We start from the raw sequence: 23,497 nt of genomic DNA on the forward strand, positions 1-23,497 counted from the left end.
CCAGGTGCATTTATTCACTTTCACTGTATTCGAAAGGGAAGGATCCTTTGAGGGATGTGATTGTACAGAGTTAGATTTAGATGAGACTGGGGACATTCAGTGTGGTGTGGCTGTAGACAAGGGTAGATTGAGGATGTGACAAGTGTTACTGTCTACCAGAAACCACCCAGGCTACTGATGAGGTAACAGTGAAAAAGAGCAACTTTTGAGGGACAGAGGTGTATTAGTTAAAGCTCAATCAGGGCTAGAGAGTTAGAAGACTGCAGCTAACAAAGATGGATGTGCATGCTTTTTTTCTAGAAATCTGACTTCTTGCAGTTGTGGGAGCTGGTGAACACAGCATTGTAAGACACAGCTCTGTGAGCTTTGCCCTGATATGGGAGCTGGGTGTCTACCAAGAGCAGGTAAAATACGAGCAACACCCTAGAACCATGATCATGAATTAAGGCCATGAGCACACAAACTCAGGTCAGGTCATGTGGCCTCTAGCATTGGCTGAGTTTCTTAGAGAAGGCAGACCATATACCCCAGAACTAGGTGAACACACAGAGGAAGGCCCAGGGGTCAGAGGAGCTTTGGAGGACTGCGGAAGGAAAGCAGGTTCAGCTGCTCCCTCATGCCAACGGAGTGAGCCGGTGCACAGCGACACAGTAACAGAATGCGTTACCAAAATGACATCTGTCTCTCATTCAACCTGGAAACACCCCGGAGAATGTCTCGGGTTCATCCTAATCAGAAATATACAGGGACAGGAATTCTGGAAAACATGTTTTATATAATCGGAGGGTGACTCCATTTACCAAGCGTTAATGACTATGTTTATACTACCACACTGAAATCCTAACTCCCAGTGTGAGAGTCTCAGGAAGTGACACATGTACAGCCCCCGAGAGACAAAAGTGACTTTATAAGAGGCCTAGGAACTGCCTTGGCCTCTTTCCACCACGTGAGGGTATGAGAAGTTAGCTCTCTGCAACCTTAGAAGAAGACTTGATCTCATCTTTACCTGTCATCCCAGCCTCCAGAACTGGGAGAAACACACTGTGGGGTTCAGAAGCCACAGGTAGTGCTTACACAGCAGCCTGGACTGAACAACACACCAAGACAACATTGCTAAGGTAGTGACCTACAGGGGACATGGATAGTGATAATCACTCTGCCTTAGCTTCTCAGCTGTGGCTGCTCACTAAAGGCTTCACCTTGGTCCAAAGTATAAAAAATTCTGTATCAACTTTTGAAAAATAAATATATACCATCAACCCTAAGAACGTCTAAATGAAATCTCAGGAGACTGCTTGTAAAGCACATATGGGATACACAAGGCACATATGGATTAGTGTGTAAGAAGCCAGAGAGGAAAGGAAGACAGAGCCTGAGAAAAGAACCCCACAGCTGGAGCGGATGGCTTATCCCTACTTTCTATTAACAGTGACTCCCCAGGTCCTTATTCTCCTCTGCTTTGGGCTCTTGTCTCTACAGTGGGTATGTGTGGGAGAAGGGTGGCCTTTGAGACCCAACACTTTACCAGACCAGATTCTCCAAGCCACTGTCTGCACATCTACCTGGGGAGCTCCCCTGTCACCCCAAAGAGAAAAATTCCTAGTTTCCACTGAGAGCCTCATACCAAGAGTGCTTACTGGGTCATGATAATCTGCCGGAGATAGCTATTCAAGAGAAGGGACCCCATGAAGATGGCCTCAAGGCTAAAACTTGCTCCATGGATCTTTCAGAGCCTAAACACTGGTGGTAGCAGAGGCAGTCATGGCCAGTATTGGCTTGAGCATCATTAGAGCTGCTGACCGGGCTCACTGCTAAGTTTTTGTTAAAGATGGAGGCATCCTCTGGGGTGACTGCTGCTACTAGGACCTGTTGGCTGATGAAGCATTTCTCTGGATCTCAATTACACAACAGTCTAGGCGGCAGCTTCATGAAAAAAAGACAGGGCTTATATACTGAAGCTACCACACCCCTGGGTGTGTCAGAGGTGGTGCATGGACACTTGCACAGACAAATGTCACACAGTGCTGACAGTGAATGCTGAGAAGCAGACTGAGCAGCTGCAGTGGGAAGGGAATGACAGACCACAGCTGCTGCTGCTGTTACCTGTTCTGAACGCCCCCAGGAGCATGCCTTCTGCAAACATACACAGGCACTGCATGCTGCCTTTTGTCATTGGCTTTGGGCTTCCTTGTACTGCCCTTCAGCTCTCTCTCTATGGACTGCAATAAAATGTCACAGAAGAGGAAAAGAAAAAACAGTCTCACTGTAAGGGAAAAGAAAGGCTCACAGTAACTGATTCCTGCTATATTTTAGGGCACAGAAGAAGCTGGGATTCTGAGATTGTCAAATTTCCTTCGAAAACATCTTTTGTAGATTATCTCTCAAAGTACAAAACTCTTGGGTCACTGAGAACACTGCATTCTAACAGACTACATCTTCAACTAGGATTGCTCCGATGAGGAGCGGTACTCAGTATTTCCAACCACGTTTGTGTTTAATTCTGTGAAACTGTGTTTTAAAAGTATGCTCTTCTTCTATCAGTGGACTTGGGGAGAGGCATGCATGCAGAGGGTGGAGGAAGGGAGGGATTGGGATGGAAGGAGGGAGGGAATCACAGGGGGGATACAAAGAGAATAAAGTGTAATTAATAAAGAATTAAAAAAATATGCTCTTCTTTAAGGTTATCTGAATATGAAGTGTCTCTTACAACAAAGCCTGTTTCCTGGGCTCATGGCGTCATTCAGGAGGTGAGGCATGGCTAGAACAAGACAGTCGTTAGGGGCAGGTCCTTTGGGCCTCCCGTCCTGTGTCCTCTGTCTCCATGCGTGTCTGGTCCTCCCTGTGCTGAGCCTCTGCCACATGCTGCCACCGCAATGCTCAGTCTCACCATGACCTTGGAAGCAGGAGGGCCGAGGACTGCCACGTCTGATACGGTGACCCCTTCAGCGAGCCGATTTTCTCAGGTGTTTGTTACACAGATGGAAAGTCTGACTAGTGGGTGCAGCGTGTTTTGGTTTATTGTTGCTGTAACAGATGGCTATAGTGTCTGTGCCTTCAAAAACAAATTTCCTATGTTATGTTCCTGTCGATGAGGAGTTTAAAATGGGTCACACGGGGCTAAAATCTAGGTATTGGCAGGATTTTCCCCAGGAGTTTTTTGTTGTTGTTGTTGTTTGTTTGTTTGTTTGTTTTTGTACTGGCTGGCCTGGAACTCACAGACATATTCCCGCCTCTGACTTCTGAATATTGGGATTAAAGATGTGTACCAGCTACTTAAATGTTGGTTGCCTCTCAGTTTCTTCATCTCTTAAGGCCGATTCCCTTCTGTTCAGTCACGCCCAAATATCTCAGGCATTATGGACTTATCTGCTTTCTGGGCTGATATTTTCAGCCAGTGTTTTGATGTAGCCTGTAACATGTTTCCAGTAAAGGCCCTAGTTCGGGATGCTGTACTGTAGAGTAGAGCTCCAAATGGCTCTGTCTCAGGTTTCTCATTCCATATCGATCTCCTATGGTTCTCAGAAAACATCCTTTCAAACAAAACTTAAAGTACCATCACCTGGCATCTGAGACCCTCCAGAAAGGACTGAATCCATGCTTTTCAATTTTACTTCCTATTCCTGCCTGCCACGGTTCTTCTGCTTTTGTCTGTACAATGTCGTATCTATCCCGCCCCCATGGATCTGCAAACATCCTTTCTTTGTCCAGGATACCTTCCACTCTGCCCACTCTTACAAGCCTGAGCCCTTTCCTCCCCCGGAAGCTCCATCTCTTTCAGGAGCTGTCGGCTGCGACTCCAGCCCCCAGATCTTTCCTAACACTGAATCCTGAAGACGTCAGGCAGGCAAGAAACATGCGCTTTATTCAGGAGAAGGGGCTGATTCACACAGCTGAGGAAAACTTGTGAGAGAACTAAGATGTAGTTAGAAGAGTAAAATACTTTTAAGTCAAAATCTGGAGAAAGAGTCTGCTGAGAGTTAAACACAAAATGCAAAGGACAGAAGGCTTAGCATACACAGAACTTGGGTCGCTCATATTCTGTCAGTGCTATCCTGCCAATCGGCAGCCTCCCTTGCAGTCAATATAGTGTCACCTGTCTCCTAACACTGTGTGAGGAGGGGTCTGCCACGGAAGGTGTGTGAAGTCCCTAGCACATGAATGGTGCACAGTAATGTTTGCTCTTAGCAGCACTGACACTTTGCTGGTTTATGGGCGGTGACTCTGACCCTTTCCTCTGGTGTGAGTCACTAACTGAGGGAACACCATGGGAGGTGGATCTTCCCGGGCTTCCTAGTCATACCATTTTGGCAAAAATGGGTCGAAGCATCATTCACCAGACTGCATCCCTGACGCCATAGCCACGGCAAGAGTCCCCAAGGCAGAAACACAACCAAGTTATAAGGCAGGGCACACATGTAAGTCCCCTGCTGTTATTACAGAAGGTGGTAAGGAGCCAGCAACATAACAGCAGGGTGAAGACGAAACCAAGTCTGCACATGTTGAGCAATCTTATGAGATAGCGCTTTCATGATGTAACAAAGAAATTCCAGCAGGAACGGAAAAATGAAGATCCCGCTGACCTGTTTCCACGCAGACAAGTGTGAGCAGAGTGCTGCAGGAACACTGCACATAGTGGGGGCTTTTGCAAGTCTAGCTTTGACAAACCACCAAGTGGATCCTTGTCAGTCTACTTGAAGATGCCACCTTGATCCCCAGCCCCAGGCAAGCCACGATCCCCTAGCACAGCCTCTCATATACACAGTGAACTCCAACCGGAGGCTTAGGCATTCTATGGGCACACCACTTTTGTCTTCCCATGGAACTGTCTATCCTTGATCCCACAGGTACAATTGTAAGGACTTGAGAGGCCATCATATCAGCATCAAGGATTCAAAATGAGAAGAATTGAGGTCAAAATTCCTTCTAGCTGATGATATAGCTCAGTGAGAGAGTGCTTGCCTGGCAAGCATGGGCCCTAAATTTAATTCAACCAACCAACCAACCAACCAACCAACCAACCAACCAACCAACCAACCAACCAACCAACCAACCAGAAAAACAAAAGACCAAATTAATAAAAAGCAAAACCAAACTCCACAGTTGGGGCTGGTAGATGGCTCAGTGGGTCAAGGCACTTTCCAAGAAACCTGACAACCCACGTTTGACCCCTGGGATCCACATGGTGGAAGGAGAGGACTCCCCTAAGTTAACCTTTGATCGCACACATGCGTGTACAGAAGTAAGTGTAATGAGAAAGCTGACCTCTGCAGACAAAGGCAACGGCTCCTTAAAAAAATGCTTTTCAAACTGTAGTCAGAACTGGCATTAAGGTGCCATATCAAAAAATTTAAAAACGCCATAAATCACAACCAATGTGATAGCCAAATGCTGCTTAGTATTTTGTCATCTGCTTAAACAGTCCATTGTTCTGATGGACCTCTCATGGTGGGAAAGCTATGACTATGACAAGCTGTGAAGAGCATATCTGGAGTTAATACCTTCTTCTCATTGTCTACAATGGTGAATGGATGCAATGCCTAGGCAAAGGAAACTATGACGAAGAGTATACAGGAAAGATTGGGAAAGGTTTCTTTCCTTTATAGAACTATGAAATTTTGTTAGGATAGGTCCTGTGAAATGAAATATTTTAATCATACTTTCAAAGTTTTTTTCCTTCCTTCCTCCCTCCCTCCTTCCTTTCTAGTCAGGAGAATTCTTTGTTTAAAGGGAGCATTTTAACAAACAAAAAACTAGTGTCTCCAGAGGAGGCAGAAATTGCCTGTGTTCATCTCCCTTTGTCCACTGTTGTGGCCTTGGAAACAAGTTTTCAGAACTCATGGGGTTCCAGGGAACACAGTGTGCACAGCACAGATGGAGCCCCACTCTTGGTTGGACAGCGGGAAACAGGCAGACAGGGACTATCTCTTCTGGCTGCTGCTCCTAGGCTGTTTGTTTAGCCAGGAACGACCAACAAGACCAGTTGGTCTTCGCAAGACCAATAGCTTGGCATTGTGTTAATTTACCTTCCAGGCCTGACACCCTCCGATGGCCCTGAGTTTACGAAGCCTGGTACCTCGGCTCAGTTTCTAGGTCCCAGAATGGCACAGTCTGCTGGGACTCTTCCTTATACCTTTGGAGCTTTATAATGAATAGCACCAAGAATTACTGCTCTAGAGAAGAGACTAGGTTCCCACTGACACCCCGTGAGACAGCTTGAGAAACAGCCTTCTTGGGGCTTGTATCCAGCTCACAGAGCCTGACAACATTTGTAACTGTGACAGAACTGTGCTCACCTCAGGGGCAATGTGCTCCTTCCTTGCTGCTCCTAGCCTGCTACCACTCTTGACCCTCTGTCCTAGTCCATGCGAATGACCTCCTCATCTTACCCAGCCTGCACTGACATGTACGGTTCCATCCTTGGAAGTCTGTATCTGTCTCAGGAGGACTTCCTGCCTCCACATTCTAGGCTAGCCCATCAACATGGACACATGAATTCCAGAAAAAAAAAAAAAAAAAGACTCATATGGAGGGAAAAAAGACAGAAGCAAGATCCAGTTCAACCAATAAGATGAACAGCCTATACTCTATGCCTGTTTCCATACCGACAGACAGGTGTAATGACACCTAGGCCATTTAGAGCTCAGAAAGCTGACAGAACTATTCTCACAAACGGTATGGCAGTTACAATAAATGTGAACAGTAGACACTCTCAGTATTATTAGCTGGAACACCTGGCTCCCTTGTTTGAAAACCTTCGACGATCCCTATCTACAAAGTCTGAAATAAAATCTCTTGCCTGTCCCCAAAGCTGCTCCCACAACTTTCCAGCTTCTTTCCCACTCTCTCTATACAACACTCTTTGCCAACCCATAATCCTCTCTGCCCCCACGGTGACCCAACACCTCTGGTTCATTACTTCCTCCACCTAAAGCAGCCCTGAAGCCTGTTGCTGGCCACATCCATCAGAGTAACAAACAACTTGAGACAATTAACTTAAAGAGAGAATCAATCTATTTTGGCTCCCAGGTTTGGGGATCTTACTCACCCTACTGTTGCCCTTCAGGCTTTGTGTCCTGCCTCTGTTCATTCATTCAATGTTCATTCATTCAAACGTCTACTGGATATCTGCTCAGTGCCAGGCTCTGTTGAGGTATGATGCCAAGAACTTCAGAGTACTCTTAAAACATTTTAGCATGCTCACTCAATTCCCATTTGCTAGTCACTTCCTGGCAGCTGAGTATCGATCGAAGTTCTCTGGCTTCTAACCATACAGTCTGTTCATACCAAACTCAGCCACATGATGCAAAAGCAAAAGCCACCTCCAGCTTGAGCCATCTGGCTGGTTCTCTTGTCCAGCACTGTTAAGCATCCTATGATTGCTCAGCCTTTTACTCACCTCTTCTGCCATTTGCAAGCACACTTTTTGTACCTACTGGGGCTATCGTGCTGGTTGTGTGGGTCTTGCGATGGGATAATGATAGCTGATCTGTGATTAGTGATGGCCTGATCAGGCTGTGGGGGAGGGGTTCAGGATGTGTGCTTATGCAATAGCAGTTGGGGCATCCATAGGGATACTGACTGACAGCAGCAGGGAGGTTGGGTAGGTGAGACAGATAATTTCCACAGGGAAAAATTGCATGAAGCTTCAGGAGGGGATTTGATAAGCAGTAGGATCTGGCTAAGTGTGACCCAAATATCCATGTGCTAAAGATTTGTGGGGGTGGCCTTGCACGAGGCCTTTTGGTCATTGGATACAGGCCCCTGAAGGAAATTCTGGGGCTCTCACCTCTCTTCTCCCCTTTGCTTCCTGAATCCGAAGGAGTGGTTTTGGTGCTGTAAGTACTCACTGTTGTGATGTGCTATTACACTGCAGGCCCAATGACTACACTGCCATCTGACTTGCTTAGCACATGCCATAAGCTACAGCCATCGTGGAAGCATTTTGCGTTGGTGGTGGCGGTACTGGAGAATGAAACGAGGGCCTCACATATAAAGGGCACTGAGCAATATCCCCAGCCTTCTTTTTCGCTTTTTTTCATTTTGAGGCAGGGTTTCACTAAGTTGCCCACATTGGCCTTGAACCTGTGGTCTTCTCCCTCCAGCCTCTTGAGTAGCTAAGATTATAGACTGGTGTCTGGCTAGGCCAGAAATTAAAATCAAGCTAGGCAAGAAGCCAGCGCACACTGGGCATCAGACCTGGAGAGAGATCAGTGAGGTCTGGTCCAGTAACAGCAGGAACAGAAGGGAGGAGGGAAACGGGGTTTGCTGCTGCTTCACCAAGCCAGGGGCTGCGGGGAGTCTATGAGCTGAGCTCTCCACAGTGCCTCAGTCAGCAGTGCCATCTCAGGGCAGACTTTATCGAGTCCCTGGTCCACACCTGTCTTTTGCATCATCCGTAACCAAAGCTCATGCACAGAATCTTGATGATGGATTATTTGGGCCTGAATTTCATGTCTCCCTGTCTTTCACACTTGGGTCACCTGGCACACACTATTCACGTTCTCTATGCTTTTTTCTCCCCACAGCCCTAAAGTGAGAGTAAGGTCAGTACCCAGTTCCTGAGAGGCTCAGAGTTAGCATTAAAAGCATATAATAAATGCTATACAAGGCACAGCTAATACACACACACACACACACACGTATATATGTTTTTGTTTTTGTTTTTTTTTACTTTTTTCTGAAGGCCAGTCCTTGGTAGGGAACTAACAGGCACACCTCCTGACCAGGAATGCCAGCACACAAAGGGCCTCCAGGCTCTAGGAGATAGTCTCAAACATTTTCCCACCAGGGAAGGATGTTTCTGGAGGCTGGCTCACACGCATATGAACAAAGAAATGCTGTCTTTGCTCTGCTTGTACCAGGATGCAAGTGAAGGTGGTCAGTGGCCTTGAATCATCTCTAAAGTACAAAGGAAATCGTCTGCAGACTGCAGGGCTGATAACATCCTTTGTAACAAAGTACAAAAGGTGTACCAAAAGTCCTGGTTATCTTGGGGGCACCAGGCAACCCAGTCTTCTCAGTAACATCTACAAGTGTTCTTTTGTGTCATCCAATTTGATTTCCTCCAAATACCACAGACAAAAGAAGGGGGAAAAATCCCCACTGCTTCACACTCTAAGGAGCAGACAGCAGGGAAGAGCATCATAGAATGATAGTGCAACGCAGAGGAGGAGAATGTCTTTTATGTTTCTCCAAAAAGCCAACAGCGATTTTGTAGTCAAGCACTTGTCTCGTTTTCTCTGAGTGGCAGCACCAACATTTCTGCCCAATCTCTATCAAACACTGCCTGTCAGTTGCTAGGCAACCATAATAGTGCTCCAGCTAGTGTTAGAAACCACCTTATTTCTTGCCTCCCACAATGCATAGCTTCCATAATCATTCTCATCGGGTTTGCTAACTACACCAAGGCCCAATCTTCTTAGTCAAGGGTTCTTCCTAAAGCTCGGCCTCTTGCTTACTCGATGCTGCAGTAAAAATCTGATGACTGTATCTGTCGTCATGTAGTGGTAACTTCTTTAACAAAAGAATGCTCATTTCAAAACGATGCTGATTTCATGGGAGGATCTGCCATAGAAGTGAACAGCCAGACAAAAGAGAAAACAGCTAGCCTAATGGCGAACTGGTTAAACTGCCAGCCGTGAGATTCTGAAACATAAGGTATCTGGTGGAAAGTACTTGTCTTTTGTTTGTTTTTGAGACAGGGTTTCTCTGGGTGGCTCTGGATGCCCTTGAACTAGTTCTGTAGACTAGGCTGCACTTAAACTCTGAGATCTGCCTGCCTCTGCCTCCCAAGTGCTGGCACTAAAGGCTCGCAGAAAGTGCTTGTCTTTAAGTTGGATAATTCTCATCAATTATCGGATTAGACTCAAATTGAGCTTTTTTAAAATGCAGTCTAAGGACAAGTCTTCAACAATGATTTATTTGTGTTTGTGTAAGCATACATGTTTGTGTGTACGTTATACATGTGCAGAAGCCCTGCACATTGGATCCCCTGGAACTGGAATTACTGGCAACTGTGAGCAGCCAACCCAGGTGCTGAGAACTGAAGGTTGGTCCCCCACAAGAACAGCAAGCACTCTTTACCACTGAGCTATCTCTCTAGTCCCCACGGACAAGTCTTTAAATCATGCTGCATTTTAATGTGTTCTATATGCAAACCAGAGAATGGTTTTAGACACTGACTTCATGAATCTAAAGAGGCCTAACCAACTAATATTAAATACATTATATGGCTTAATGGGCAATATCCTCATATATTTTCTATAATTATCCTCAGAACATTCCATTAAATCAGATAAAAAGCTCATATTGTTAATGGGCTTTTTGAGTCTGGTGTGGTGGCACAAGCCTTTAATCCCAGCACTCAGGGAGGCAGAGGTAGGTAGGTAGGTGGATTGCCATGAGGCAAGGCCAGCCTGGTCTACAAAGTGAGTTCAGGACACCCAAGGCTACACAGAGAAATACTGTCTCGGAAAAACAACAACAACAGCAAAAACGAAACACAAAACAAACCTCAAGTGGGTTTTTCCAAAATTTAAATGGCAAAGCTAGTAAATGGAAATCCAAATTAGGACTCTGATCTTTGGATCTTGTCTTGGGTTAATTCTTCAAATTATATGGTCAGATTAAATCACATTCTGAGGGTATCAGGCTTGAACAGGATGTTAAGGCTGAATCTATTACATGCCCAGGCAACTAAAGGTAATGGTTTCAGGTTGAAAAGTATAGTGGCTAGGGTGCAGGGAAAGGAACAGAGGACAACCTGCCTATACTCCATTTTTTTTATTGTATACTTTATTATATTGTTTTTTGTAATTCATATTTATTAGATTGTAAAACTGTAAAAAGGAAAACAGCTTTTAAAGGATTCTTAAATCCAGCGATACACTGCACAATGACATTTCAGTAAACACAGAATCATGAGTGATGGTGGCCCATGATAATATCCTACAGCCCCCAAATCCATACCGTCTAGTTATGGTCATGATGAAGTTGATGAAAGTGAACCTACTGTGCTGCCAGCCATATAAAGTTTCTAGTACATACAATGACATATACTGTAGACAGTAAATGACAACAGTAACAAGTGCCCATGTTACTGGCATATGTATTTACCATGCTATACTTTTACCCTTGGAGTATACTGCTAATTAAAAAAAAAACCAAAAAACAAAACGAATATGCTGTGTTCAATGACAGCTGTCTCACACATCTGTGCTCATGTGATTGCATCAAGAGGCCATGTTGAGCCTTGGCATGGTGGTGCTGAGACGGGAGGACTGCAAATTCCAATTCTAGCCTAGACAACTTAGAAAGACCCTACATCAAACTAAAATATAGTTTTTAAAAAATGCGGCTGGAGAGATGGGTTAGCAGTGAAGAGTGCTGGCTGTCCCTCCGGATAACCCAGGCTGGACCTAGCACCCACATGGTGGCTCACAGCCCTCCAATTCCAGTTTCAGGAAATCGACACTCTCATCTGGCCTGCAAAGGTACTGCGTGCATATGGTGCAACTTGACATTTAGTTACATTCCAACACCCACACACATAAAATAATATATTTTTAAAAGAGGGTGGGTGGGTGGGAATGTGCAGCTTGTCTAAAACTCTTTGTTTTGTAGAAAACAAAACCCTCAAGGCCAGGAAGCTAATGCCCTCACTTACCGTTGGCTGGGAAATGCCAGGTCATTAAGATATGGCAGTAAACACCATAGCAAAGCACACCATTTTTGTAGATTAGAAACGGAGATCTTTTTAGATCCTGCTAACCTTTTATAAGACTATCATTTTTATCAATTCTATGCACTTTAGCGAATACTTTGAGTAAACACTAATACTGCTCTGTTGAGAAACACACTATTTTTATGTAAGCTCAAGTTGAGTCTATTAAAGCCCTATCTTCTTCTAAAGACTCCTTTTCTCTGTAAAGGAAAAGCCTTAGCTTTAATTGTGTGTGGTGGGGTAAGTGGAAGGAAGGTTATGTGCACATGAGTGCAGGTGCCCCCAGAGTCCAGAAGAGGACATTTAATCCTTGGAGCTCGAGTTACAAGTGATTGTGAGCCACCCAACATGGGTGCTGAGAACCAATCCTGCATCCTCCACTAAGAGCTGTATGTGATGTTACCCATTGAGCCATCTCTTCGGAATAAACCGTCTTCTCAAAGCACATCTGGATGCCAGCCAATTCAAATGATATATAATGTTATATATCATTCAAATGTTATATATAATTCAAATAATGTATAACTGTTTCTCACAGGCCTGTGACTAATAAAGCCTCAAGAACTTCAGGAGAACTTCCAGGCACTTCTGCCCCTAACATGGAAAAAGGTTGCCACAAGCTGCTTGCTCTCTGCCCACTGTCCCTTCCCTGACTCGACAGCACTCTTTGCTGCCTCTCAAATGCCACAGCCTGTTTGTGTCCACTCTTGCCCTGTTCTCCTTCAGCTATCCAGACACAGAGAACCTATCTCACTTTCAGCTCTCAGTTTGAAGGTCACTGAAACAAGGCTTCCCTGACCCTCCCACTTAAGAAGCAGCACATACCTAGGCCCACATCATCCTATGTACAGAATGTGGATGACAGAGCCCTACTGGTCAGCCTTCTCTGTGCTTACTGACTGACTAACTATAAGGACTACATTCCACCTTAAATTTACAGGCAAATTAAGCCAACTTGTAAGAAACATTTTTTTCCTAATTCATTTATTCTGATAGCAAAACTTGATCTTCTTGACACTGAACAGCAAGACTTGCCACTTCCAAAACTATTATCATGGACACATTAGCATCATGGAAGGAAACAGACTGCACATGCATCATGCATCTTCTTCAACTTCACCTGGTTCTGAAGATGTCAAATAAAGGTCAGTGCGCCTAAACCACCATTCCGCCTCACTCTTCTCATCCTACTCATCCCCACTTGACCGTGTGAATAAATCTGCATGCTCTTTATGTAACTCCCACCACCAGAATCAGGTCAATGGCTGTTTATTATTGTATTCCCAGCACTTTGCAAGAAATCGACAGATACACCGGATAACTGGCTAAGAACAATGTCCAGAATGAATGGATAACTAATCCTTTTTAATGCAGAAGTGAGATTATTACACACGGCCAGTGGCTCTTCAACCAGAACAGACGGCTTGGTTGGCCATGGAACACTTGAAAAACTTTGACTTCTTTTTTTGTTTTAATAATTTTTATTTTTATATTACTCACAGGTTATTTACTTTGTATCCCAGCCGTAGGCCCCTTCCTCATTCTCTCACAATCCCACCCTTCCTCCCTCATCTCCTCCCTGCCCCTTTCCAAGTCCACTGCTAGGGAAGGTTCTCCTCCCCTTCCATCTGACCCTAGTTTATCAGGTATCTTCAGGACTAGCTGCAATGTCCTCCTCTGTGGCCTAGCAAGGCTGCTCCTCTCAAGAGCCAGCCATTGAGTTCAATTGAGTTCATGTCAGAAATAGTCCCTGTTCCCCTTACTAGGGAACCCACTTGGATACTGAGCTACCATGGGCTACATCTGAGCAGCAGTTCTAACCCAGATGTCCATCAACGGAGGAATGGATACAGAAATTGTGGTACTTTTACACAATGGAATAGAATACTACTCAGCTATTAAAAACAAGGAAATCATGAAATTTTCAGACAAATGGTGGGATCTAGAAAAGATCATCCTGAGTGAGGTATCCCAGGAGCAGAAAGACACACATGGTATATACTCACTTATAAGTGGATACTAGACCTATAAGATAGGATAAACATACTAAAATCTGTAAACCTAAAGAAGATAAACAAGAAAGAGGACCTGGGGTAAGATGATCAATCCTCACTTAGAAAGACAAATGGGATGGATATTGGAAGTAGAAGAAAACAAGAAACAGGACAGGAGCCTACCACAGAGGGCCTCTGAAAGACTCTACCTAGCAGTGTATCAAAGCAGATGCTGAGACTCATAACCAAACCTTGGGCCGAATGCAGGGAATCGTATGAAAGAAGAGGGAGCTAGGACAGGAGCTCCACAAGGACCAAATATATCTGGGCACAGGGGTCTTTTATGAGACTGTTTCTCCAAACAAGGACCATGTATGGATATAACTTTTTTTTTTTGAGCCAGGGTCTTGCCTTATAGCCTAGGCTGGCCTTGACCTCATGTTGATCCTGGTGCTCCAGACCCTGGAGGACTGGACTTGCGAAGGCATGCCACCATACCTGGCTATGAGAAATCCTCTTGATGTGTATTTCCTGGATGCTCCTCAGCACCAGGAATCAGCCTGCTCTACTTGCTCCCAGAAAAGTCACAAAACCTTTGGTATCAATGATGAGCACAAGAGAGAATCAAACCAAACTTAAAACCTCACCAAAAATAACAACCACTACCACAGTAAAACCACAAACCTCTGTGGACAACAAGCAATCCCACTTGAAGGTCTCACTACAGTAAGCAAGTACACAATCAGGTTTATTTTTATGTGTGCCCGGGATGGAACCCAGAACCTCACCTATGCTATATAAGGGCTTTACCAGTGAGCTAGCCCTGCAATCAAATCTGACATCCTCCTGTAGCCATCTCTTCATTTCTAAAGTATCTATAATGATGTCAACAATGAACTCTATCTGCCTGCAACCCATATTCCTGGTGGAGGGAGTCATCTTTGAGGCTTCTCTCCTAGCTGACTATGCATCTAGTCTAGGCATTAGACTCATTAGTCTAGCCATTACCACCTCAGCTCCACCTTCACGGATTAACCTTGTTAAGCAATCTGTCCTGAGCATCTTCTTCTGCATGTCAGGCTCCCCGCCAGGAGCTGGGATATGCTAAACCAGACAGAGATGGATGTGGTCTCAGAGCCTAGAGGGGAAGCCAGCAATCACATAAATAGCTATAGAGAAGGGAAAGACATGTTGATGATGCAGAAGCCCAGGGGACTGCAGACTCCACCCAGCTGAGGAAGCCATGTTTAAGTCAAGTGCTGGATGACTGCAAGTTCAGGCTTTACTAGGGAGAAGAATCTCCTATGCAGAATAGTCAGGAAGGCGTCACAGGATCAAATAACATGCTTGGCTAGTCTCTTTCGTTTAAGTGTAAATTCCATAGGAGTGAGAAGAAGCTCAGCTCAGCTTTCCTCTGCTCCCACAGCACCACATGGGCAATGCTGAGTGCCTGGTGTAGCTGCCTGAATGCTACAGCTTTACTTCTCGTCCTGAAGAGGCCCATGCCATCCCAAAACACTCTGAGATGAACAAAATAGACAAGTGAGGCTGCTTAGTAAGGGCCCATTCTCTCTCTTGCCCCTTCCTTCACACACTTGCTGTTTCTTCTGGGCCTGACATTTTGGCAGTGATCACCCAGGTGGATCAAGGGTCTGAGGTTTCCACAGTTCTTGTCACACTGTGAATTTACACACTGAGGGGCTGCTGTCAAGAGCGATTAGCACAGTTTTGCTAACAGCAGCGGCTGTTTCCCATGCGTACAACAAATAGGTACTGTTACCTCAGACTCTGGCTTCTTTAATGACACTTGTCATTTGCTGGCCACTGTTGACAGGTGCTTGTATAACTCATCTCTCCACCAGGGCACTTTTGCGCCTTGGCTTTGTGTTTCAGGAAATGTGTTTGGTGAGGTTCACTGACTCACAAAGTCTAAGAGTTTGAGTTGAAGTGGTAGGCTTGGCTCTATAGCCGTGTGTAGCCCACCAGGTCAACCTGTTTCCTTGAAGGAGATTTTGAAGTACGCTTTACACAGAGTCGTTCCCCCCCCCCCCAATAGCTTGTTTCTACCAGCTCTTCCCCATAAACAGCACAGGCTCTGTAGACTGCCCAACTCAGCTGCCCACAGCCACTCTCTCCTAACCACCCACTCTCCACTCAGCAGCCTGACCTAGCTTTCAACACTTATTAGATGATATCATCGCACTTCAGGGCCTCCAGTTATCCGGCTCAGCTCTGCATATCAGCACAGGAGGAGCTCAACATTCCACACTTTCTCCAGCTTGACAGCCTTTTCGAGCTGTTCCTTTTGACCAGTATGTTCCTCCTTCCTTGGGCTGGTGCATTCTCCTTAGTCAGTATCAGCATAAACATGGCCTCCTAAGGCTACTTTCTCTGACCCTTTCAGACATTCTCCAAACACATCTCATGTGTTACAGGCCTGATCAGATTCTCTCTCTTTTTTTCTGTCTCTGTCTCTGTCTCTCTCAAATATTCTTCTGGCCTCACTTACCCTTTAGACCTTAAATGAAAACTCACACTAGAGTATGTATTTTGTTTCTTGCCTCACATAAAATACAGAAAACGCCTGAAACAGAGAGAAGAATTCAGTATCCGATAATCATGAGGTCTTGATGGACACTTAATCCTCTCGACAAGTAGGTAGTAGAATAAAACAGGGCATTGCTTACTACCCTTATGAACAACTATGTTCTATTTTTCAACCACAGCATCTCACACAATCCTACACGTAGGCTCACCAGACTTCCTGAATGAAGAAATGGTGGGGTCTGTGTCTTACTACCTACTGCAATACATGTTGAATGTGAGCACACACCTGTCATCCCAGCACTCAGGAGCCAGGGGTAGGTAGGTATCTGTGAGTTTGAGGCTGATCTTTTTACACAGCCAGTTCCAGGCTACACAAGGAGATCTGTAATATATATGCCCCCCCCCCCAAATGCACCCTGAACCAGGTATGGTGGCGCATGTCTGTAATCCCAGCACTGAGGAGGATGAAGGAGAAGGATTACCGAGAGTTTCAGGCCAGTCTAAGATATATTATGAGACCTTGTTTCAATAAAATAAGAAAATAAGACTACACAAAAGAAAAGAAACACATGTTGAGTAATGGATAATTTTAAAGAGGATGATGACTTACTTGGCCTCTACACAATTTCAGAGTTGGTTATGAAAGGTAAGGATACCATTACAAAGGTAGAAAGCTGCTTACTGATGCTCAGTATCAGGAGGCAGATCAGACATTCTTTAATGAAAATTAATGCATATGAGTATTTTTCCTGCATATAGGTCTGTCCACAGTGTACAGCCACTTCCATCATACATGGCCACTGCCGCCACACAGAGGACCTGTTCCATTCCAGGTACTCAGTCTGTCACTCCACTTAACTCTCACAGTAACCCCAAATGTAGCCATTACCCCTTCCTTTTTATAGACTAGGAAACAGACTAAATAAATTCCGCAAGTTTATATAGCTGTTATCTCGCGGAAACGCATCCTGAATGTTTATTTTTAGAACTCAAAAGTATGTTTTCCCATTATGCTCTGAGGCTGCAAAATCCTTTAGGACACCCTCTGTCATCATGCTTATCAATCAGCTCTTTGGGTCAGTGTTTCTTACTTGACCCAGGCACAAATGTTAGCCGCAAAAAAAGTGATATGGTTCTTTTGTTTAGAAGTGTGTTCTTGGGTGCCATTTCATTCTCAAAGCACTAATCCCACTGATAGTTTAATTAGTTGTGATTGACATCAATTAGGTTACTGAATCACAGAGATGCCCAGTGGTTGAGTTCTGACTAGGAGGGAGGTACTAATGTTCTAGTCACAGCTCAATTTTCCAAAGGGCAAAGCAATTTATTTAAAAGAGAGAGAGAGAGAGAGAGAGAGAGAGAGAAACAAAATGTCAATGGGTAGGGACTTCCTTTTAGGGGTGATTAAAATATTCTAAAATTAGATTATGGTGATGGTTGTGCAAGTCTGTAAACATGTTTAAACTGTTAAATTGCAGACTTTAATGCATAGATTTTAATGGTATGTGAATTGTATCATAATAAAGATGTTTTTAAAAGGGCACATAAGAGATCTGATTGCTCAAGTTTTAATTATCTAAAGAGATTCTAATAAAACAGTATCAATTTTAACATTTTATGTTTCTTCTATATTCACCCTAAATTCCAGTTTGCTTAATCACTGTTATTACTATTACAGAATCGAAAAAAAAGTAAATCTAAAGTTTATGCAAATCCGATAGACAAGAAAAATCAGGCAACCAGCACAAATTCAATAAGACACTAGTCCCAAGCCTCCTTTAAGGCTCGGTGACTGAAGCAGGCTGAGACTGATGGCATATCACAGAACACTTTCAGGACTCCACTCTGTTCAGAGTGGACAGTACAAGGCCTCCCATGAGACACATAGAAGGCCCCTTTACCTTGTGACAAGGAACCAAGCTAGTTTACTGAAGTTTGGCGAGGGCCTCATGTATGTCTTGATATGTGGCATGGCATTACTTCGGCCGGATGTCTCTGCTGACCACTTGCTGGTGACGGGAGAAACATAAACCATGAATTAGAAAGCAATTCAAGGCAGACAAAAGTCTCACACTAGTCAATGGCATGAAGGCAACGCCCTAGCTAAAAAGACAGCAGCAAAAGCACTGTCTGTCACTGTGGTAGCTGATGAAAGTCAGTTCAGACAAAAGAAGAATGCACGACCATTCTGAAAAGTCAGGATGCCAAAAAGATAAAAAAATAAAAATAAAATTACGCACTAGCCACAAAAGCATCAAACCCCGTGGACATAGGGTTTTTTGTCCTTTTACATACTTGTACACGCACATGCATGTACACATATGTGCACTACACTGGTTTTCTTGTGCTTTCCGCATGTGTGTACACAGGTCTCTGGCTGGGCTGTGGGCTCTTGGAAGCAGGAAGCGTATAGGGTCCCCACTGACGCTTCTCCAGTGAAACAGAGTGAGTGAAATACAGCATGCCACAGGTGAGCGCTAAAAAGGCAGGAGAATTCAGAAATGCTTTAGCTTTGGCTTTCAGTGCTACTTCTAGGTTTCCAACATTTTAGGACTCAGGTTCCAAGGCATAACGGCCTCTTGTCATGAGGCAGTGACTCTGGCTTGGAAGAGGATAATCCCTCAGGCTGACAGGCAGTGTGCCAGCACAGGGTCAGGATGAAGAGCGCCACCATTTTCTTCATCTGAGTGAACCCAGGAGTCTGAAACTGTGAGGAGCACAACATAAAAGTGCCCTGTAAGGATAGAGTACGACAGCCATGCCACGGGCCAACACGGATCTCAGCAGAAGGCTACAGAAACAGACTGTACTCTCGTTTCTGGCTGCCGAGTTGACAAGCCACTACCAAAGTGAGTCAGACCCTGGGGTTGGTCTGGAACATTCGGGACAAGCAAGTGCTGCAGCTGGAGGAGGAAAAGGACAAGCCTTTCTTTCCCCACCCATCCTTGTCTGGGGAGCTCTGCTGGCACACCAAACACCGTCTTTATCCTGGCGACAGAGGCACGGGCTCTGCCCTCACCAAGTGTGGCCCCTGACTACTACAGCCACGAGGGTCATGCTTCAGGCTTCGGTAAAGTGAGCTAAGCGCTGCTTATATACGCCATATACTACCCAACACGAGCTCTTATTTATCTTTTTCTTTGTCTGCTAATATTTAAATAGAAACTCCACAGAGATAAATTTTACTCTGGTATTAAAAACCTATTCCAAAAATTTTTCAAAATCTTGTTTTAAATTATTTCTATCACTAGCATAAGCAGATGAAAGAATATAGTTGTATTATATAAGGTACTTTAAAAAACAAACAAACAGACTGACATAACACTCCTGTTCCTAATGAAGTAAGAGCAGCATTGAGAACCAGTTACTTACTGGAAGTAGGAGTGCAGCCAATTCTGTTTTTCAGCTGTCTGGATGCTATAGGGAAGAGAGCCTCCAGCTTTCAAAGGAGAGAAGAGAAAACAAATAAAAATAATGAAATATAATTTGAGGCATCTTCATTAAGCAGAAAATCGCTATAAATAGTGAGACGGTAAATTAAATGGAAGCCAGCTGCTTCCATTATTTCATCTTCTACACTTATATTAGGCACATGATCTTTCTCTGTGTTTGTGGTTCTGTCTTGGTACTGGGGATTGAACCTAGGGACTCATCCAGACTAGGCAAGGGCCCTACCACTGAGCTATATAACCAGCACCCTTCTTACTTTTTATTTATGGTCTTATGAAGTTGCCCAGGGAGGCTTGGATCTCACTCTGTAGGCCAGGCTGGCCTTGATTTTGTGATCCTCCTGCCTCAACCTCCAGAGTAGCTGGGATCAAAGGCTTACACTACCAGAATCAAATTAGGTACATTCTCTTCATGGGCTTCTTTCCTCAGGGAAAAGAAACATATAAACAGTTTACTATCAGAAAAGAAAAGATATTGAGTCAAGAATCTACACACATTTGAAGTATTAGAAAAGACCACAGGGTGGCTGAAAAGATGGCTCAGAGGTTAATAGCACTGGTTGTTCTTCCAAAGGTCCCAAGTTCAATTCCCAGCAACCACATGGTGGCTCATAACCATCCATAATGAGATCAGGTGCTCTCTTCTGGCATTCGGAATACTGTGTAAATAATAATAAAAAAAAATCTTTAGAAAAGACCACAGGAAGACTCTGGGCCTGTTTTACAATCATAGGCAGGTATGAAGAACATCATTAGGTTTTTTTTTGTCCCAGGCAGGCATCTGGGGAGGCAGTGAATGACAAACCCAGTCCTGCCTACACTGGCCATTTCCATGCAGGCAGAGGAGGTTCTTTTTTGTTCGTTTGTTTTTGTTTTTTGAGACAGGATTTCTCTGTGTAACAGTCCGTGCTGTCGTGGCACTCGCTTTAGAGACCAGGCTGCCTCGAACTCAGAGAGCCATCTGAGGTGGTGGGATTAAAGGTGTGCACCATTACGCCCACCTCAGAGGAGGTTCTTACAGACTCTGGAGATGAGGAAACAAATGAAAACATTCGGCAAACATATCTGCCTTTTTTTTACTTAAAAAAAATCCACTGTAGATTCATCACTGACTTTCCAAACACACCTTGGCACTTCCCAACAGTAATCTATGTGCAGCGAAGGCTTTAAACAACTCCAACGTCCAATAAGGTATGCCCTGTCTCCTACTGCAAATAGCTAAAAACATATTCCATTTTAGAACCACTTATAAAATTGCTTCATTGAAAATGCCACGTTCTCTCCCATTAAGTGTACTTTGAATAGATCTAGCCTATTAGAAGTACAGAAAGAAAACCTACCCATGTCCCAGAGTCAAAGGGAAGTAATTTTATTTTGCCATTAAAAATCAACAAATGGCAAATACACTCTGAACTTTATTGAGATTCTTTTGGCAAGGTCACATCTAATTTTATAAGCAATAAATGAGCAAAATTAGTCATAATTTAGTGCATTCTGCTGCCAGCCTGTAGTGAATGCCAATCAGACTTAGTTTCTTCCTGAGACCTGCTCTCTGGAGCTTTTGTTAATAACCTGTTGGCATTATGGAGGGTGCTTTTGTTTAAACGTTCAGTGCTCAACAGTGGAAAAAGGAAAATAAAGAATAAAGTTGACAGAGTTTTAGAAAATAAGACTGGAAATTTGCAGATAAATCTCCTAAAAAATGACGTAGCAACTGAACTACACAAAAGGTAACTGTAATCATGGACTCTAGGTCTTTTATGTATTTGTGTCCGGGAGTTACATTTGGAAGGACTACACAGAGCCTCAGACAGGACAGAGGGAAGGATGTCAGCCAAGCTGTCAAGGAAGCAGTGGGTGTCATGGAGTTCACTTTGGTGGGACATCTTGTCTTGGCAACCAACATGCTGGATGCCTTACTAGTAAAACTGAGGAAAACCACTACATGGAATTCCTATGGGGGTGAACCAGTGTGTCTGAATTCCCTTCTCTGGAATCCTGCAGAGCTCAACAACACCTGCTTCATTAGCTTCACCTGAATGAGAGAAAACCATTCTACATATCTAACCAATTGTGGTGACAAAACAAAACCGAAATAAAACATGCCCCAAGGCATTTCGGGAAGATCCAGAGAAACCACAGCTGAGTCCCCAGAAGTTACCGGGATAGCCTTCTAAGCTGGTCCGCACGTTTTCCACAGAAGGGTAGATCTGAAAGTAAGCAAGAAAAGAGAAAAACAATAAAACTTGGCATGAATCATGTTGAAAGAAAGGAATGTTGACTAGTTTATTAAGAAAATAAAAATTTTAATGACAAATGTTAAGCTAAAAGATTTAGAAAGAAATTACATCTTAAATTCAAAGAAAACCTCCAACTTAGTGAAAAATAACTGAAGTGGTGACTAAGCTACAAGAAGCATGTAAATAACTAATGACAAAGTACATTTTAATTTCAATGCTTTTCCCTCTGAAATGCCAAATTAATATTGAATTAAATGGAAGACTAATTGTTAATTTACAGGGCTCTGCGTAATTAACGAGCTTATGATTCTGCTGCAGTGGTATACCTGGTTATTTCTTCCCTTGGCTTGACAACTTGAAAGAAAGAATGGGAAGAGCGCAGCAAGTCTGTGGCTGCAACAAGGCTCCTGAACAAACTGAAGCCCTCGCCTAGGGTCGCACCCAGGACCACAAAAACAAGTTAAGCTTCCCTGCCCCTCATCAGACTAAAGCACTGAGGTAAGGGAGGCTGTTTCTTGATTCTTCTGTAGTACAGCAGAAGGGAGAAAGAGGGCTCACCAGGTGAAGAGGAACCACACTTCTTGCTTGAGTTCTGCCGTCCTCTCTCAGCGCCAGCAAGCTCTCTTTAAACTCTGAGCACAGCCACTTCGATTCATCAGGGCCCAGGGAGCCAATGCTTGAAAACTGACCCACGATGGGCCAGCACTCGCCTCTGGGTACAGATGGGGCATGTGCCTGCAGAAGCTGCTCCAAAAAGAAAGCATGCAACAGTTGCAGCAGTAACAGTGATAACTGCAATGCCCTAACAGGCAAGGGAGCCCTGAAAACTTCAGCAATCAGCACCATGCTTGCAGATACTTTTTTCCATCTTTGAAAACTATTTTTTAAATACCAAAAGCACCTTTTTTTAAAAAAAACAAAACAAAACAAAACAAAACAAAAAAACCTGCTATGTGAACAAGGTATCTTCAAAAGTCTTTGATTTGCAGTAAATACAAAAGCAGAATAAAACATTTTTTAAAGGCCTATCTTAGCAGAGATAGCAAGATAAACCCACCCTGAATTCACAACTGTCTGATGTATATAAAGTAAACCAACACGATGAAACCAGTGTGCACTCTTGCTCCCTTGAACAGAGCATCTAGCTCTTGTTTCAGCCCTGCACTCGGGGCTGGGTGTAGTTGTGTTGGGGTAGGCACTAGCCTAGCATGTGCAAGGACCTGAGGGAGGGGTGGAAGCAAAGACAAAATCCTGGGCCTCCAGTGTGACTGTCTAACATGAGGGATATTGACATACGGACCTGAACCACCTAAGGCACTGCAGAAGATTAATATGCATTTCCTGTCTTGACGCTTACGCAAACTGAGGAATAACTGAGGAAGTATTTGGAGTTTTTAATCCATAGAAACATGTACTACCTAGAGGCAGCAGGCAGCAAGAAGAATGCAGATGGCTCCTCTCCCAGTGGAACTAATATGTGTTGCCTTTCTTCCTCTCCACAGCTTAGGCATTAATACACACACACACACACACACGCACGCACGT

The 23,497-nt window shown here is 44.2% G+C and overlaps 1 protein-coding gene across 2 annotated transcripts in view; it reads right to left on the reverse strand.

Moving 5' to 3' along the window:
- The window catches only part of Tdp1 (tyrosyl-DNA phosphodiesterase 1), a 77,298-nt gene that overhangs the window by 22,775 nt on the left and 31,026 nt on the right, over positions 1-23,497 (reverse strand). For both annotated transcript variants that reach the window (XM_055593265.1, XM_055593264.1), the window contains exons 10-13: positions 22,511-22,696; positions 21,874-21,922; positions 19,636-19,702; positions 18,165-18,272 (exon numbers count right to left, since the gene is read on the reverse strand). In XM_055593265.1, the coding sequence (XP_055449240.1) occupies positions 18,165-18,272; positions 19,636-19,702; positions 21,874-21,922; positions 22,511-22,696 (410 nt within the window). The remainder of the gene's footprint in view (positions 1-18,164; positions 18,273-19,635; positions 19,703-21,873; positions 21,923-22,510; positions 22,697-23,497) is intronic.

The sequence above is a fragment of the Psammomys obesus genome, unplaced genomic scaffold (assembly GCF_907164565.1).
Source record: "Psammomys obesus unplaced genomic scaffold, mPsaObe1.curated_primary_1811, whole genome shotgun sequence".
Classification (NCBI taxonomy): Eukaryota; Metazoa; Chordata; class Mammalia; order Rodentia; family Muridae; genus Psammomys; species Psammomys obesus.